The sequence below is a fragment of the Mytilus californianus genome, unplaced genomic scaffold (assembly GCF_021869535.1).
Source record: "Mytilus californianus isolate M0D057914Y unplaced genomic scaffold, xbMytCali1.0.p SCAF_11, whole genome shotgun sequence".
Lineage (NCBI taxonomy): Eukaryota > Metazoa > Mollusca > Bivalvia > Mytilida > Mytilidae > Mytilus > Mytilus californianus.
This window is the reverse complement of record NW_026262593.1, coordinates 20,464,974-20,482,189: the sequence shown is the minus strand read 5'-3', so window position 1 is coordinate 20,482,189 and position 17,216 is coordinate 20,464,974. Positions and strand designations below refer to the sequence as shown.

The following is a 17,216-nucleotide window of genomic DNA, read 5'->3' as shown; positions in this document are numbered from 1 at the left end:
TGTTTACACTTTACAGCCTTTTTCTTAGTCAAAAGTCCCATGCATTGATGACGTGATAGCCAAGTGATGCATTTACTAAGATAAAATCGTTAGAAAATTACATATTCAATAACAGACATCATGGATAATTAACATGGTTAACAGAATTAAATTTTCACAGGGCACAACCACATAACTAAGGAAAACGCACGTGAAATTTCCCAGGTAAATAGGTAGCAACGTCCGGGTATATGGGTTAGCAACACCGGGAATTTGGGTTTTTTTAACGACGTGTCATTAGCCAATCATATTCCGAGAAATAAATACTATGAGTTAAGCCTTTTTCAACTGATTTTTATAGGTTGTTCTTATGTTGTGCTGTTACACCACTGTTCCAGGTTAGTGGAGGGTTGAGAGCCCACACACATGTTTAACCTCGCCACATTCTTTATGTGCCTGTCCCAAGTCAGAAGCCTGTAGTTCAGCGGTTCTCGTTGGTTCATATCTGTCATATTTTTTTCTCGTAAATTTTTTTGTTATAAATTAAGCCGTTAGTTTTTTTATTTAATTGAAGTTTTTCATATTCTCATGTCGGGGCCTTTTATAGCCGACTATACGGTATTGGTGTTTCTCATTGTTGAAGGCTGTACGGTTGCCTAAAATTGCTTACATCCACTTCATTTGAACGTTGGTGGATACTTGAAAATATGACGTAATCTTTTATTTGGTAATCTAATTAATTTATAAAATGATACTAGAAAAGGAAACAAAATGGCGTTGACTGCTTAAAACAAATTAAATATGAATGCACATTATCATTTTTTATTTACTTTAATGAGTGCTTGTGTCTCATATATATCATAGTGAAATTGACGTTAAGTATACTAAAAACATGAATAAGTATAGAATATAATTCATATTCAGATCATCATCTTAAAACTGACACAGACTTCAAACCAGGATCTGTGACAGACGTGACGATTTAAATTTTCCAATTGTTAACTGACTTAATTTCGGTAGTGGCATACTCGCTGTCACATCGTATGACGTTTTTAAGATCTCAGCTGATACGTCTCGCGTGAGCATTTCTCCTAGCGGGAAGTTTTTCACTATGTCTGGATTGATTGTAATTGGCATGAGGTAAAAGTGTCTCATGTGTCTTTTAAGGCAGGAATCTAATATATCTGTATGCTGCTTTTATCTGTTGTATAATATACTATGTATAATTTTAGATTGTGACACTGTAATAAATTATTGACTTACTTACTTACTCTAATGCATATACAGCAGTAGACGGTTAACCTGTCGACCACACGATCTAGTTCCGTTTGAATTTCCTGCGTTTCCGTCAGGGCTTTCTTTTGTTTCGCTCTTAAATGTTTTGTCTTTGTACAAATAACATTGAACGACATCATATGTATATTTTTAGGCGAAAATAAAACACTGTTAACGAGTTGTGCATTACATACACTATATTTATCAATAAAAAGTGTTTGCTTGCTTTATTCAAAATTTCACAAATACTCATAAACATGATTTATCATGACATTGTAATCTTATAACTTCTAATCTAACATCAATGCTTTTCAACTTCGTACTTTATTTGGCCTTTTGAAGTTTTTTCGATTCGAGCCCCACTGAATCTTTTGTAGATAAAACGCGTGTCTGGCGTATACAATTTTAATCCTAGTATCTAAGATGAGATTATTAACTATTTTAGCTTTGATTCAAAATTTAGTTTTTTGAACAGCATTATATGGCGAACAAAATGTGCATTAATTTTGCAATGGGAATATATTAGAATAATGTTGATAGGAGTCAAGTATCTTTTAGAGTAGATACAACTCATATATCTCAGTAAAACTTGGTTTTTAATGATACTTCCAGTTGAAGGTCTGCTTCGTGTTTTTTTCAGATCATTTCCTAGATATTGCCACGGATGGATGACTTTAAAATAGAATTTATGACAAACGTGATGATTTTAACTTTCTAATTGTCAACTTCTTAACTCTCGGAAAGAACCAGTCAACATTCCTTCCGCTCCGTTGTTTAGCGTTTACATGTCTCATTGGGTTCGTTTCTAACGTGTATGTTAACACTATGTGGACCTTGTTAACAGGAGTGTGGTCCTTACATGAAAACTGTTCTAACAGATTAATGAGGAATAGTTACTTAAAAAGGTCTCATGGCAAACGCAAAAACCGTAATCAACGTATTAAACATCGTATAAATTATACACTTGCTGATCTGTTATCTATAATAAAAAATAATGGCAGATATCAAGTATTATGCAAACTGGGTCAGATACTAATAAGTAAATTATATGCTAATTTCTGGAGTGTGATACAATTTCTTTTTTTAGCTCAATGTATGAATACAACCGTATTATTACAGCCTTTTGTCATCATAGGCAATTTCCTAGTATCGATAAACCCGAAAATCATAAACGGCATTTTCTTAAATTAAAATAAATAAATAGAGGTATTGATTTTATTAACTTATTTAGTATATTCAATGACTCTACCATCCAAAGCCAAATACCTCCATATTTTGATAATATAGAACCACCTATTATTTCGTATTCTTATAAAAAACCCAGCAGAAGTTTGATTTTTAATTATACGTCAGTTACATCAGACGTCAATATAAAAAATAATGTTCCTTCCACTTGAGATGGTGAAACATCTAGTTTTAGATATGTTCCCTATGGTCATGTCCTTACAGGAGACCTCAACATCGTCGAAGACCGTAAGGTAATAACTTTTCTTAAGAAAGGACCGAAATATCGTCCTCCATCTAAAATAGATTGGAAACAGTGTCGTCAGATCATTTAAGACGCTCTGTCTGTCTACTGTAAAAATTGGTGTTAACGTGAAAAATCTGATAAAAAAATCTCTAGACAGTTATTTGAATAAAATTATGAATACTGTTAATATTCGTATATCTCATTTTGAAAAAAATTCTGAAATTAGTAATAGGGTCCATGATATTCCCATTTCCAGAATAACGGTTTGTTTTCGTACCGGCAGACAAAGCAGCAAATAATGTAGTGGTGGTGTGACGCATATACTACACGGAAGTTCTCCAAAACGAAATTACAAATTCATCTACATTCAGGTCCGTACGCTCCACAGAGAGTCAAATTGTAAATAAGCATATCACTGCCACTACCCAGCTTAAAGCCTCTTCCGAACATTTGAAAGTCCCTACTATGTACTGGTTACCTAAATTGCACAAAAAAACATTTAAATTCTGTTTCATCTCCGCATCTAGTAAGTGTTCTACTACCAATCTATCACTGCTTCTAACTACCTCTCTTACTATTTCAAAGAACTTGTTATTAACTTTTGTAATAAAGCTTATGAAAATAATGGTATTAATTATTTTTGGAGTGTTAAAAATTCTTTAGAGGTTTTAGATAAAATACATGCTTTTGATGGCCCTTTTAATTCTGTTGACAGTTATGATTTTTCTACTATCTATACTACACTTCCACACAATCTTATCAAGAAAAAGTTTTCATATTTAATTAAATGGTCTTTTGAAAAATCTCATTACAAATTTATTTGCTGTAACTCGTTTAAAGCCTTTTTCTGTAACGAAAAAGGAAAGTATGCTAGATACACTTACTGGAAATGTGAAGATATGATTGAAGCTTCTAAATTTTTAAATTTTCTCCTGGACAACATATATGTACGTTTCGGCTATAAAGTGTATCGACAAGTAGTAGGTATTCCTATGGGCACTGACTGCGCCCCTTTAATAGCAGATTTATTCCTGTATTGCTATGAATCTCAGTTAATGACCAAACTCAGTAAAGACACGTCATTGTTACATTTGGTTGATACATTCAACAATACCTTCCGTTATCTAGATGATATTTTTTCGTTAAATAATCCAGAGTTCTCTAAATATACTACCGGAATTTACCCAATAGAACTTACTTCAGCTAAATCTAACATAAACAGCAGTAGTTGTCCTTTTCTGGATTTGGACATTTCAATCTCTAAAGGAAAACTCCATACGAAAATTTACGACAAAAGAGACGATTTTTCATTCCCTATTGTTAATTTTCCTTTTTTAGACGACAATGTTCCTTTGGTGTTTATATATCCCAACTCGTTCTTTATGCCCGTGTGTGTAGTGATGTCATAGATTTTAACGAACGTAATCAATGCATCACTGGTAAATTATTAAGTCAGGGATTTCGTTACCATAAATTACGTAAAACTTTTGCTAAGTTCTTTCATGGATACAAAGATTTGATTAGTAAATTTGGCTGTACTTGTAGAAAACTGATTAAAAACGGTATTTCACATCCTAAATTTTACGGTAATATTGTACTTAAAGCGCGGAAATCACTATGTGATCCGTGTAAACTCATCGAACCTTTAAACAAACTTATTAGTAAAGGTTATCTTACCAATGTTGTAATTAGATCTTTGAATATAGTTTACATTGGCACTAATATCGATTTTGTCATCAGCAAATTAAAACATAACTAAATTTGTATTATTTTCAAACGGGATGTATAAAGACACACCCACGTTCGTTTTGATCTATAAAGAGGTTAAACTCCTAACTATCCTACTGTCTGTCGATACATTTATTTTTGGCATTGCACTAGTCATGTCTTCTTTGACTGTCCATGACATTAAAATACTAAATCCCTGGGATGTGTTTTAGTTGATTTTAGTCTCTGATGCATGATTTTTTATTATTAATTGTTTTGGCTTTTAACTAGCTGTCAGTAACTACGAGTACTCTCAAATCGTACTTTCTTGTTTATTTGACCTGTTGATACTAATTGTATTGCTTTTTTGTTATTTAATGTTATTCAGGGTTATATCTGGTCTATATACCAGCTTTAATTAGTGTTTGGTATTACTATAAATTTTCACTTCGTACTATGAACATCTAAATTAATTATTTTGTAAAAATATTTCCTTTCTCTATTGGAACTGTACAACAAAATTATTTTCATTTACCTGTGTTTAAAGTTAATGCAAATGGCTGATATTTTAGTTCGAGCATATTGTTTTTCTTTAATTGTTTAACATTTCATACCGATATAACATGTTACTTTTATTATTCTTCCCTTAGTTTATTTATATTGTATCATAGGTCAAATTTATTTGTTCAGTGTATGCTCAATGGTGTTAATATGTCCTTTGATTGAGTTAAGCTATTTCAGTTGATATTTTATAGTGTGTCTTTCTATGTTGTGATGTTACACTATTGTTTCAGAAAAAGGGTGAAGGTTTGGTACCATTAAAACGTTTAAACCCGCTGCATTTGTTTGCACCTGTCCTAAGTCAGGAATCTGATGTTCAGTAGTTGTCGTTTGTTGATGTGGTTCATAAGTGTTTCTCGTATTTCGTTTTTTATATAGATTAGACCGTTGGTTTTCCCGTTTGAATGGTTTTACACTTGTAATTTTTTGGGGCCCTTTATAGCTTACTGTTTGGTGTGAGCCAAGGCTCCGTGTTGAAGACCGTACTGTGACCTATAATGGTTTACTTTTATAAATTTTGACTTGGATGGAGAGTTGTCTCATTGGCACTCATACCACATCTTCTTATATCTACTTAAATCGATCCCGCATAAGATGCATGATCTTTATCCCGTAATGGTTGACTAATATAACAAGTCCCTGTCTCATGAACTCTCAAATGACATCTGTTCACGGTTTTATACATTAATGCCATCATATTAGTTTGTTATATAATTTGGCGGATTATGTTCACATGCCGATTGTGACATTTTGACGGATTGTTGATTCGTATGTCGGCTGATGTAGGAATTGCAGGAGACCTTTCCCCTGTTGTCGCACCCCATTTCACTCCTTTTAGAGTTCATGCAGTTCCTGAATTTAGTTTTTACATTTTTTTTGTCTTCTTAATCGATTTACGAGATTTGAACATCGAAAAACTACTGGTGCCTTAATTTGGTAAAGCTTTTATTAGTTTGTTTTGTACATAACTTACGCATGACAATTAAAGGTTAAATACGTATTTTTTTTAGTGTTTATTTCGCATGAAAGACATCACAAATGACAGCTCTGCACTACATTTACTACACTATATCATTATTTTCTTTTTAATTATGATTTTCTGGAGGGATTGTTAGATTGATTGTTTGTCTAGAAACATATTCCTTCTTGATTTCGTATAGTCTTTTAAGCTGGTGACATTTTGATCACTTTATTGCAATGACAATATATAACCTATAAAGAAGCTTAATTGCAAAAAGATGGAGAAGTGGTCATTAGCAGATAAAAGAAAGCCATTTGAGTATTTCCGATTGTTTTCTATATTTGAGATACAGTTCCCAGCTTGAAACATCCGTTTAACTTTTTTTGTAATTCCATCAATTCTATAAAAATAGTAAATGCGTTTAACTTTATAAAAAAAAGGAGATGTGATATGATTGTCAATGAGAGACTATCAACCAGAGTTCAAATGACAAAGATGTAAGCATGTATAGGTCACTGTACGATCTTTCGACAATTGAAAAAACCCATACTAAATAGTCAGCAAAAAACGACACGACATAAAAAATATAAAACATTTCATACAAGAAAACTAACGTCCTTACTTATGAATAACAATACAATTTACGAAAACAAATATGAGACACAAACCAACGACAACCAAAATGTAAAAAAAAACCAGTTGGAGATTACTGAACTTAATAGATAGAAACGAAGCCAAAACAAAAAGTAATAAAAAACAATAGACACAAAGCATTGGTAGAACAGAACTCACAGTTATTGAAAGCTAGTTCAAAGTCGATTACAACTCATAGATAAATCATGTTCTCCCTGACAACAGTATCAATCAGTTCACATTCAACGGATTTATTGTAAAGAAAGTGTCTGAAAAACGCATAACCTTTAGCAATGCCAAAATATAAGTCAACAGTATCGACATGATGTAGAACCATGTGTACTCATAACTGTACATGTATAGCAATATATATTTAGTTATGTTTAAATTTTTCAAAAACTAAATCAATGTTAGTACCGATAAAAACAATATCTTAAGATTTTACTAATGTGTTAAATTGATAATCTTAAGAATAATTTTATTCAAGGATCAATGAGCTAACATGGATAGTATTTAGATTGATGGGCTCTTTAAACAACATCACCGTAAAGTAATGAGTTAATAATCCGTTTGCAATGAGAATACTACAGGCACAGCCAAACTTTCTAACTAAATCTTTGTGTGAAATGAAAGAATTTGTTAAATCTTTCAATTGATTAGTAGTAACGAAATCAAAGACTCAATCATTTACCAGTTAAACATGATATACGTTCATTGAAATCTGAAGCGCGACAAATAGACACGGACATAGCAAACAAGTTATAATATACAATCCTTAAGAAGGGGGCAAAAGAAAATTAGCAATAAGGAACGAAAAATTGTCTTTTTTGTTCCCGTCTGAAACTGAAATAGCTGAATCTAAGAATAAGACAATTACTGCTGTCTGTATAAGATTATTTTTGAAAAGGTCCCTTGTGTAATTTTCCGCAGAAAAAATAAGTAAACTCCTCAATACGTAAAGCAAAAACATTATCAAGCTAACGGTTAATGTTTTTAAATTGTCAATTTAATGAGTATTAGGAATAGGTCTGCTATTATAGGGGCGCCTTTAGTACTCATAGCAATGCTTGCAACCTGTCGATAAACTTAACTGCTGAAACGGACATAGATAATATTAAGGAAAAATGACAGCTATATTCATTTCATCACATTTCCAGTAAGAATATTTAGCATATTTACCTTTTTCATTACAGAAGAATGCTTCGTTTGAGTTGCAACAAATAAATTTGCAATAAGGACCATTCAATTAAACAGAAGAACTTCTGTTTGATAAGATTTTGTGGTCGTGTAATATACAAAAACGTCAAACAAAATGAATGAACCATCAACAGCACTTGCTTTATCCAACACCTATTAGACACAAAGATTAAGCGAAATTTTAAAGTTGTGTGTGTAGTTTGGGTAGCCAATACATAGAAGGGACCTTCAGATATTCAGAGGAGGCATTAGCTGAGATTTGGTGTAGTGACATGATTATATACTATTAGATTCTCTGTGGAGCGAACGGCTTTGATTGAAGAAAAATGTATAAATTCATTCTTAAGAACTCTCGTGTAGTATTTTCTTCATACGACCACCCATAGTTGGCTGCTGTGTTTTTGCCTGTACGAAACAAAACGCTTTGCAAGTACTAGAATTGTACATACCGACTCGTGCTTATACCCATTTTATTGTCATCGATTGCGTTCGGAAAAAGCATTCAGACACGATAACTAATCTACAGTACACACAAAATATCAGCTTCTGTAAAAAAGATAGACGTCGTTTGACGTTCTCATTTTTCTGTTTGATGGAAAAGTAATCGTTTCATTTTGTGTTCCCAAAGGAATACCTCATTGTTTGTCAAAGGTTTATGATAATATGTTTAATATTTTATAAAATATAGAATGCATATTATTCCACTGTATGTTAAATTTGATAGCTAAATCAATGTTTGATTGGTTGAGACCATTCCACGTGACACTAAACAAAACTTCATATTCCCCTCTGAGTATCATATTCCACTCTGAACGTCGGGACTTGCTTGTTCGACGTTACGCGCGTTTACTGCGTAAGTAACGTTTTGAACGATTTTGAATTGCTATAGTAAAGTTACTATAGTGTTCAAAATTATTTCAGACGTAAAATCAAAACTTAAATAATAGATATTTATCTTTTGATCAGTACTGTTTATCCGTGTTTTAAATTATGTCGTGTTTAGTTATGAAACAAGTGGTTAAGAAAATGTATGTAAATTAATGTTTTATGTTCAGGTACTTAGTAGTAAACAAATAATAGGCAGTGGAATAAAACATTCATTTCCCTTTGCATCGGGAGATATGAAGATTTGCTCACCCTCGAAAAATCATATTTCCTTCGGGCAGAGCCCTCATGAAATATGAATATTCTTGGGGGAACAAATCTTCATATCTCCCTCCGGCACGGGAAATAAATGTATAATATTAAAGCGAAGAGATGTGAGCAAAATATCTGATAGATTGGGTGTCTTATGTCTCAGATAATTCTTTCTAGCACATGTACACCTTATTCTACTTTTGGAAGAAAAGAAAAAAATATGTTGTTTCATTGCAGTCTATATATACTTTTTGCCGTTTAAATTTTTATATACATAGTATAGTACAATGTAATATAACTTACCTAATGAGATCATATTGGTCAGCAACGTTTTCAACAAAAGATTGAAAAAACCCATTTCACAATTCGATGATGTTCACTTGATGACTCACGCAGATATGATGAGATGATTTTGAAATAAATCTTATTTAACAGACAGATGTCCCTTCATATAAATACTTTTAAGTAGCAGCGCATTAGTTTAATAGTCCGACGCTTTGTATAAGTACATCACGACATATAGGGTAAATAGTAGATAATTGGTAGATGCCACTGCAGTGGTAAATTGGTAATTGGGCAGTAAAATTATCGTTTAAAAATATCTTTAAACTATCATCAGTAATGAGTAACTTCCATTTGAAGTAAAGTTATATGACATTTTAACATAAAATTTAAAACAATCCCTTCATCATAGGATTGTGTACATTCATTCTTTGACAATAAACAGGTAGCTCTACAAAATGTCAAGCTATCATAAATCCTTAATGGCCATTAGCGCTCTTAGATCAGTTCTTTGTTTCTTAAGTAGTTGTTTGCGGTTTACATCGATATGATGAGTAAGGCCTTTTCCAAATGATTTTTACAGTTTGTTCTTTTGTTGTGATGTTACACCATTGTCCCATGTTAGGGAAGGGTTGAGCGCTCGCAAATAAGTTTAACCCGCAAAATTCTGTCTGTGCCTGTCCCAAGTAATTTGTGTTGTCTCTTCATGTCTTGTTGAGGGTAATAATATCCCTTCATTCTTAGAGTAATGATCTCTTTTCCCGTTTAATTAGGGTGGTGGTGTCTTTTTATGTTTTACTTAAGTTTATATTGTCTTAAACTATGTGTTTTGGTAAAGTTTGGTTTTTCTTAAGTTTCTTACCTTGTTATGTTGTGATTAATTTAAAATACGGCAACTATGTGTAAGAATATATAAGTTTTCGGTAAATACAAAAAATGGTGATTTGATTTAACGTCGTTATTTAGAAAGTCAAAATCTTAAAACAGTACCTGATTCAAACCTTGAAGACAACCAATTCAGCCCAAATAACAAGTAATGTCCGTAATTGTATATTATCTACATTTAGCCGGCCCATAAATAATATCGTAATACAAAAAACCAATATCTAAACGAAAAAATAATTGAATGTCATTTGACAGCATGTGCAAGACAGTTGACAAACAATGGCCGAATTCATTCAATCAATTATGCAACGAATAAAGTAGCACGAAATATAAAATCTTATCTATATGAACTATTAAAGATCTGTCACTTTGTGTTCATTGAAACAAATCTTAATGTAGTCAATTTCCGCTTACAACTATAGTTTCGCGGCTACCATAATGTCAAAATTAAGAACAAATGCGTATATGAAGGCAAAAACATAACTCATGGTTGAAACTGAAATACCACTGCAACGTTTAAGCCATTTGTATTAACATGTTAAATACAAGTTTGCATGTACATTTTTGTAAATTTTATTCTCAAACAACAACAACACAGTTAATTAAAGCGTTTCAAAAACCAAACAGTATATCCAGGTTTAATCTTATAAGGTAATAAAAGATGTTCATTCAACTTTAAAACAACTTGAATATTATTTCCTTGTTCGCGCATCAGATAAGTTAAATTGAAAACAATCCAACCATATCTGAATACCGACTTTGCATTTCGTCTGCAATTTTCCCGTTTTGATAAGAGATGTTTTGTCTCTAAAATGTTATAGGTTTTTAGTTGTTGTAAGGTTGTCATGTTTTCGTCGAATATGACATACCGAATAAGAGTTATTACCAAGTGTGTACTTAAATGAGTAACACGTCGGGTGGCGCAAGATTTGCTTACCCTTCCGGAGTACATGAGATCATCCTCTGTTTTTGGTGGGGTTCTTGTTGCTCCGCCGTAAGTTTTTATTCGTTGTCCTAAAGTCTTTGTTTTTTGCCATAGCGTTGTCAGTTTATTTTCGACTTATGAGTTTGAGTGTTCCTTTGGTATCTTTTGCCTCTCTTTTTCAAGAATTTCAATTATGGTCAGACAGAGATCACATATTATAACAAATTTTCCAAGCAACACAGGTATTTCAATTAATGACATACAATATTACGTTAAAAGAACACAAAAGAACATCTTCCAAGCTTTGCCGAAAATATCGCCCATTCTTACCCGAATATTTAAAATCTTAACACGACTTAAAACGATCTTACAAAATCTAAACAGCATGTTTTACCTTTGGTCGGAATTGGCCTAAACGTGATCTGATGAAGTCTCAATCGTCTGCTAGAACCTGCCGTCTTGTTTATTGTAACATGACTGAACGGCCTGAATACTACCGACCGGAACTCCGTCTGAAAGTCTGATAGTGTCTTAGCGTTTTTTCTTGCGTTAAATTCAGTCGATTAACACTTGATCAGACCAAAATGGCCGTTTCAGACTGAAATCTTGTTACTAGTGAAGTGTTTAGTGAAACATAATGCTGTAGAATAGCTCTAGTTATAGAGATGTTTTTGCCAACTGGCTATAATTTCATGGAACAGGGTGGGATGTGTTCAACGGTTTTATTAAAAACTAAGCGCAAGATGTCCTCCTCGTGAAAATTTTAGAAACCATTTACTTTATATGGCTGAAAGTTTTAATGAGAATTTAAATGAGAAATAGGGCCAATTTCACCATTTATTTACTACTAGGACAATTATCAAGAGTTCTATCTAAAGTTAAATTTAAAGTATCACAGTCCAATATGCGTACTTTTAGATTCTATCAATATTTTGGCTTATTTCTACACAGGTCATCAACTTATACATGTTATACACGCAAAAAGAATGGCCAAAACCGTAAGTTTGGAAGAATTTGGCCATTTTTGTATTTATCCAAAACACAAGACATAACAAAAACCATAATTCTTTGAAAGCTACGTATTGTCTTTCGAATGTAAATTATTCTATTTGGTTAGCGATGTTTGTAATTTTGTAAGTGAGGCTAATTTTTTTCTTTCTGATACACAGTAGTTCTATTGGTTAGTGATGTTTGTCATTTTTGTATCAACATGCCTTCAACAGAAACATATAGCGCTGAATAACCTTTTTGGTTTTATGGATACATGTAAAATTGTGAAAAATTAATTACTGTATACGATATAAACTCTTTCATATTTAATTTCCAATAAGAAATGATAACTTTTAAATTTTGATCCAGTGAGTTGAACAAATGCAGGGGGATTTCTCCTATATCTGACATACAAACATAAGCGTTTTTATTCTTAGAAGTAATTTTGCTATATTGTACGCGTACATGTATGTGCCAAAACGTGTTATTAATTGTGATTTATTATTTTTATGTTTTTTGTACGACCGGGCAAAACAGAAAGTAAAGATAATAAGCTTTCAAATAATATATAATTCTTTCTAGCACATGTACACCTTATTCTACTTTTGGAAGAAAAGAAAAAAATATGTTGTTTCATTGCAGTCTATATATACTTTTTGCCGTTTAAATTTTTATATACATAGTATAGTACAATGTAATATAACTTACCTAATGAGATCATATTGGTCAGCAACGTTTTCAACAAAAGATTGAAAAAACCCATTTCACAATTCGATGATGTTCACTTGATGACTCACGCAGATATGATGAGATGATTTTGAAATAAATCTTATTTAACAGACAGATGTCCCTTCATATAAATACTTTTAAGTAGCAGCGCATTAGTTTAATAGTCCGACGCTTTGTATAAGTACATCACGACATATAGGGTAAATAGTAGATAATTGGTAGATGCCACTGCAGTGGTAAATTGGTAATTGGGCAGTAAAATTATCGTTTAAAAATATCTTTAAACTATCATCAGTAATGAGTAACTTCCATTTGAAGTAAAGTTATATGACATTTTAACATAAAATTTAAAACAATCCCTTCATAATAGGATTGTGTACATTCATTCTTTGACAATAAACAGGTAGCTCTACAAAATGTCAAGCTATCATAAATCCTTAATGGCCATTAGCGCTCTTAGATCAGTTCTTTGTTTCTTAAGTAGTTGTTTGCGGTTTACATCGATATGATGAGTAAGGCCTTTTCCAAATGATTTTTACAGTTTGTTCTTTTGTTGTGATGTTACACCATTGTCCCATGTTAGGGAAGGGTTGAGCGCTCGCAAATAAGTTTAACCCGCAAAATTCTGTCTGTGCCTGTCCCAAGTAATTTGTGTTGTCTCTTCATGTCTTGTTGAGGGTAATAATATCCCTTCATTCTTAGAGTAATGATCTCTTTTCCCGTTTAATTAGGGTGGTGGTGTCTTTTTATGTTTTACTTAAGTTTATATTGTCTTAAACTATGTGTTTTGGTAAAGTTTGGTTTTTCTTAAGTTTCTTACCTTGTTATGTTGTGATTAATTTAAAATACGGCAACTATGTGTAAGAATATATAAGTTTTCGGTAAATACAAAAAATGGTGATTTGATTTAACGTCGTTATTTAGAAAGTCAAAATCTTAAAACAGTACCTGATTCAAACCTTGAAGACAACCAATTCAGCCCAAATAACAAGTAATGTCCGTAATTGTATATTATCTACATTTAGCCGGCCCATAAATAATATCGTAATACAAAAAACCAATATCTAAACGAAAAAATAATTGAATGTCATTTGACAGCATGTGCAAGACAGTTGACAAACAATGGCCGAATTCATTCAATCAATTATGCAACGAATAAAGTAGCACGAAATATAAAATCTTATCTATATGAACTATTAAAGGTCTGTCACTTTGTGTTCATTGAAACAAATCTTAATGTAGTCAATTTCCGCTTACAACTATAGTTTCGCGGCTACCATAATGTCAAAATTAAGAACAAATGCGTATATGAAGGCAAAAACATAACTCATGGTTGAAACTGAAATACCACTGCAACGTTTAAGCCATTTGTATTAACATGTTAAATACAAGTTTGCATGTACATTTTTGTAAATTTTATTCTCAAACAACAACAACACAGTTAATTAAAGCGTTTCAAAAACCAAACAGTATATCCAGGTTTAATCTTATAAGGTAATAAAAGATGTTCATTCAACTTTAAAACAACTTGAATATTATTTCCTTGTTCGCGCAACAGATAAGTTAAATTGAAAACAATCCAACCATATCTGAATACCGACTTTGCATTTCGTCTGCAATTTTCCCGTTTTGATAAGAGATGTTTTGTCTCTAAAATGTTATAGGTTTTTAGTTGTTGTAAGGTTGTCATGTTTTCGTCGAATATGACATACCGAATAAGAGTTATTACCAAGTGTGTACTTAAATGAGTAACACGTCTGGTGGCGCAAGATTTGCTTACCCTTCCGGAGTACATGAGATCACCCTCTGTTTTTGGTGGGGTTCTTGTTGCTCCGCCGTAAGTTTTTATTCGTTGTCCTAAAGTCTTTGTTTTTTGCCATAGCGTTGTCAGTTTATTTTCGACTTATGAGTTTGAGTGTTCCTTTGGTATCTTTTGCCTCTCTTTTTCAAGAATTTCAATTATGGTCAGACAGAGATCACATATTATAACAAATTTTCCAAGCAACACAGGTATTTCAATTAATGACATACAATATTACGTTAAAAGAACACAAAAGAACATCTTCCAAGCTTTGCCGAAAATATCGCCCATTCTTATCCGAATATTTAAAATCTTAACACGACTTAAAACGATCTTACAAAATCTAAACAGCATGTTTTACCTTTGGTCGGAATTGGCCTAAACGTGATCTGATGAAGTCTCAATCGTCTGCTAGAACCTGCCGTCTTGTTTATTGTAACATGACTGAACGGCCTGAATACTAACGACCGGAACTCCGTCTGAAAGTCTGATAGTGTCTTAGCGTTTTTTCTTGCATTAAATTCAGTCGATTAACACTTGATCAGACCAAAATGGCCGTTTCAGACTGAAATCTTGTTACTAGTGAAGTGTTTAGTGAAACATAATGCTGTAGAATAGCTCTAGTTATAGAGATGTTTTTGCCAACTGGCTATAATTTCATGGAACAGGGTGGGATGTGTTCAACGGTTTTATTAAAAACTAAGCGCAAGATGTCCTCCTCGTGAAATTTTTAGGAACCATTTACTTTATATGGCTGAAAGTTTTAATGAGAATTTAAATGAGAAATAGGGCCAATTTCACCATTTATTTACTACTAGGACAATTATCAAGAGTTCTATCTTAAGTTAAATTTAAAGTATCACAGCCCAATATGCGTACTTTTAGATTCTATCAATATTTTGGCTTATTTCTACACAGGTCATCAACTTATACATGTTATACACGCAAAAAGAATGGCCAAAACCGTAAGTTTGGAAGAATTTGGCCATTTTTGTATTTATCCAAAACACAAGACATAACAAAAACCATAATTCTTTGAAAGCTACGTATTGTCTTTCGAATGTAAATTAATCTATTTGGTTAGCGATGTTTGTAATTTTGTAAGTGAGGCTAATTTTTTTCTTTCTGATACACAGTAGTTCTATTGGTTAGTGATGTTTGTCATTTTTGTATCAACATGCCTTCAACAGAAACATATAGCGCTGAATAACCTTTTTGGTTTTATGGATACATGTAAAATTGTGAAAAATTAATTACTGTATACGATATAAACTCTTTCATATTTAATTTCCAATAAGAAATGATAACTTTTAAATTTTGATCCAGTGAGTTGAACAAATGCAGGGGGATTTCTCCTATATCTGACATACAAACATAAGCGTTTTTATTCTTAGAAGTAATTTTGCTATATTGTACGCGTACATGTATGTGCCAAAACGTGTTATTAATTGTGATTTATTATTTTTATGTTTTTTGTACGACCGGGCAAAACAGAAAGTAAAGATAATAAGCTTTCAAATAATATATAATATATCCGGGTGTTAGGTGGGTGCATTATAGTCCTTAAATAATGGTCTTTTAAAAAAATATCACTCGACTATATACCGCACACTAAACAATTTCATTCTGCTATGTCCTTTTTTCAGCAATATCTTGTTTTTAACATTTTCCAAGACTTATTGAAAAAAATATTTTTGATCCGATTGAGATTGATATTCTCGTCGAACAATTTCAGGCAATTACTTATCTGGATCAAATTAAAATTATTAAGATCAGCAAACCGATCAACGCAGACACAATATTCAGTGATGAGTATCCAACCTAGCATGAGTGAAATACAATAAAGAGAAAATGTCAAATGTTCTAATTAAACTTACTGCACAACATAGTCTTGTCCGTTATTTAAGATAAGTAAATAAGTAGGTAAATTTTTTTTTTGAGTAAATACTAATGTACATGTGATCAAGTTTTAACGAATCACAAAACTGTTTAAAAATATTCGATGAATAATATTATAGCATATTGTAATTTAAAACTGACATTTTGTTCGCTCGATTCACCATCTGATTCTCGCTGCCTTATCTTTACATTATCAGCTTCAGCATAAAGTTTTTCAAATATAATATATGACAGCTAAGGCTTTCCATATAAACGTACAGGCTTCTGTCAGTAGATAGATGTCAGGCACATTTAGATTGGTGTAGTGTTAATCATTTCCTTGAAAAATATGTTGTTTCATTGCAGTCTATATATACTTTTTGCCGTTTAAATTTTTATATACATAGTATAGTACAATGTAATATAACTTACCTAATGAGATCATATTGGTCAGCAACGTTTTCAACAAAAGATTGAAAAAACCCATTTCACAATTCGATGATGTTCACTTGATGACTCACGCAGATATGATGAGATGATTTTGAAATAAATCTTATTTAACAGACAGATGTCCCTTCATATAAATACTTTTAAGTAGCAGCGCATTAGTTTAATAGTCCGACGCTTTGTATAAGTACATCACGACATATAGGGTAAATAGTAGATAATTGGTAGATGCCACTGCAGTGGTAAATTGGTAATTGGGCAGTAAAATTATCGTTTAAAAATATCTTTAAACTATCATCAGTAATGAGTAACTTCCATTTGAAGTAAAGTTATATGACATTTTAACATAAAATTTAAA

General features: G+C 32.1%; 1 protein-coding gene across 4 annotated transcripts in view; it reads right to left on the bottom strand.

Annotated features, from left to right (window-relative positions):
* The window catches only part of LOC127719718 (very low-density lipoprotein receptor-like), a 31,986-nt gene extending 15,014 nt beyond the window's left edge, over positions 1-16,972 (bottom strand). The window contains exon 1 of one of the 4 annotated variants that reach the window (XM_052225956.1): positions 16,844-16,972. In XM_052225956.1, the coding sequence (XP_052081916.1) occupies positions 16,844-16,898 (55 nt within the window). In that variant the 5' untranslated portion in view covers positions 16,899-16,972. Of the gene's footprint in view, positions 1-9,224; positions 9,353-12,711; positions 12,840-16,843 lie in introns of those variants that run through there. The other 3 variants (XM_052225957.1, XM_052225955.1, XM_052225954.1) reach the window with 3 other exon arrangements.
* Positions 16,973-17,216: the final 244 nt, after the last annotated feature.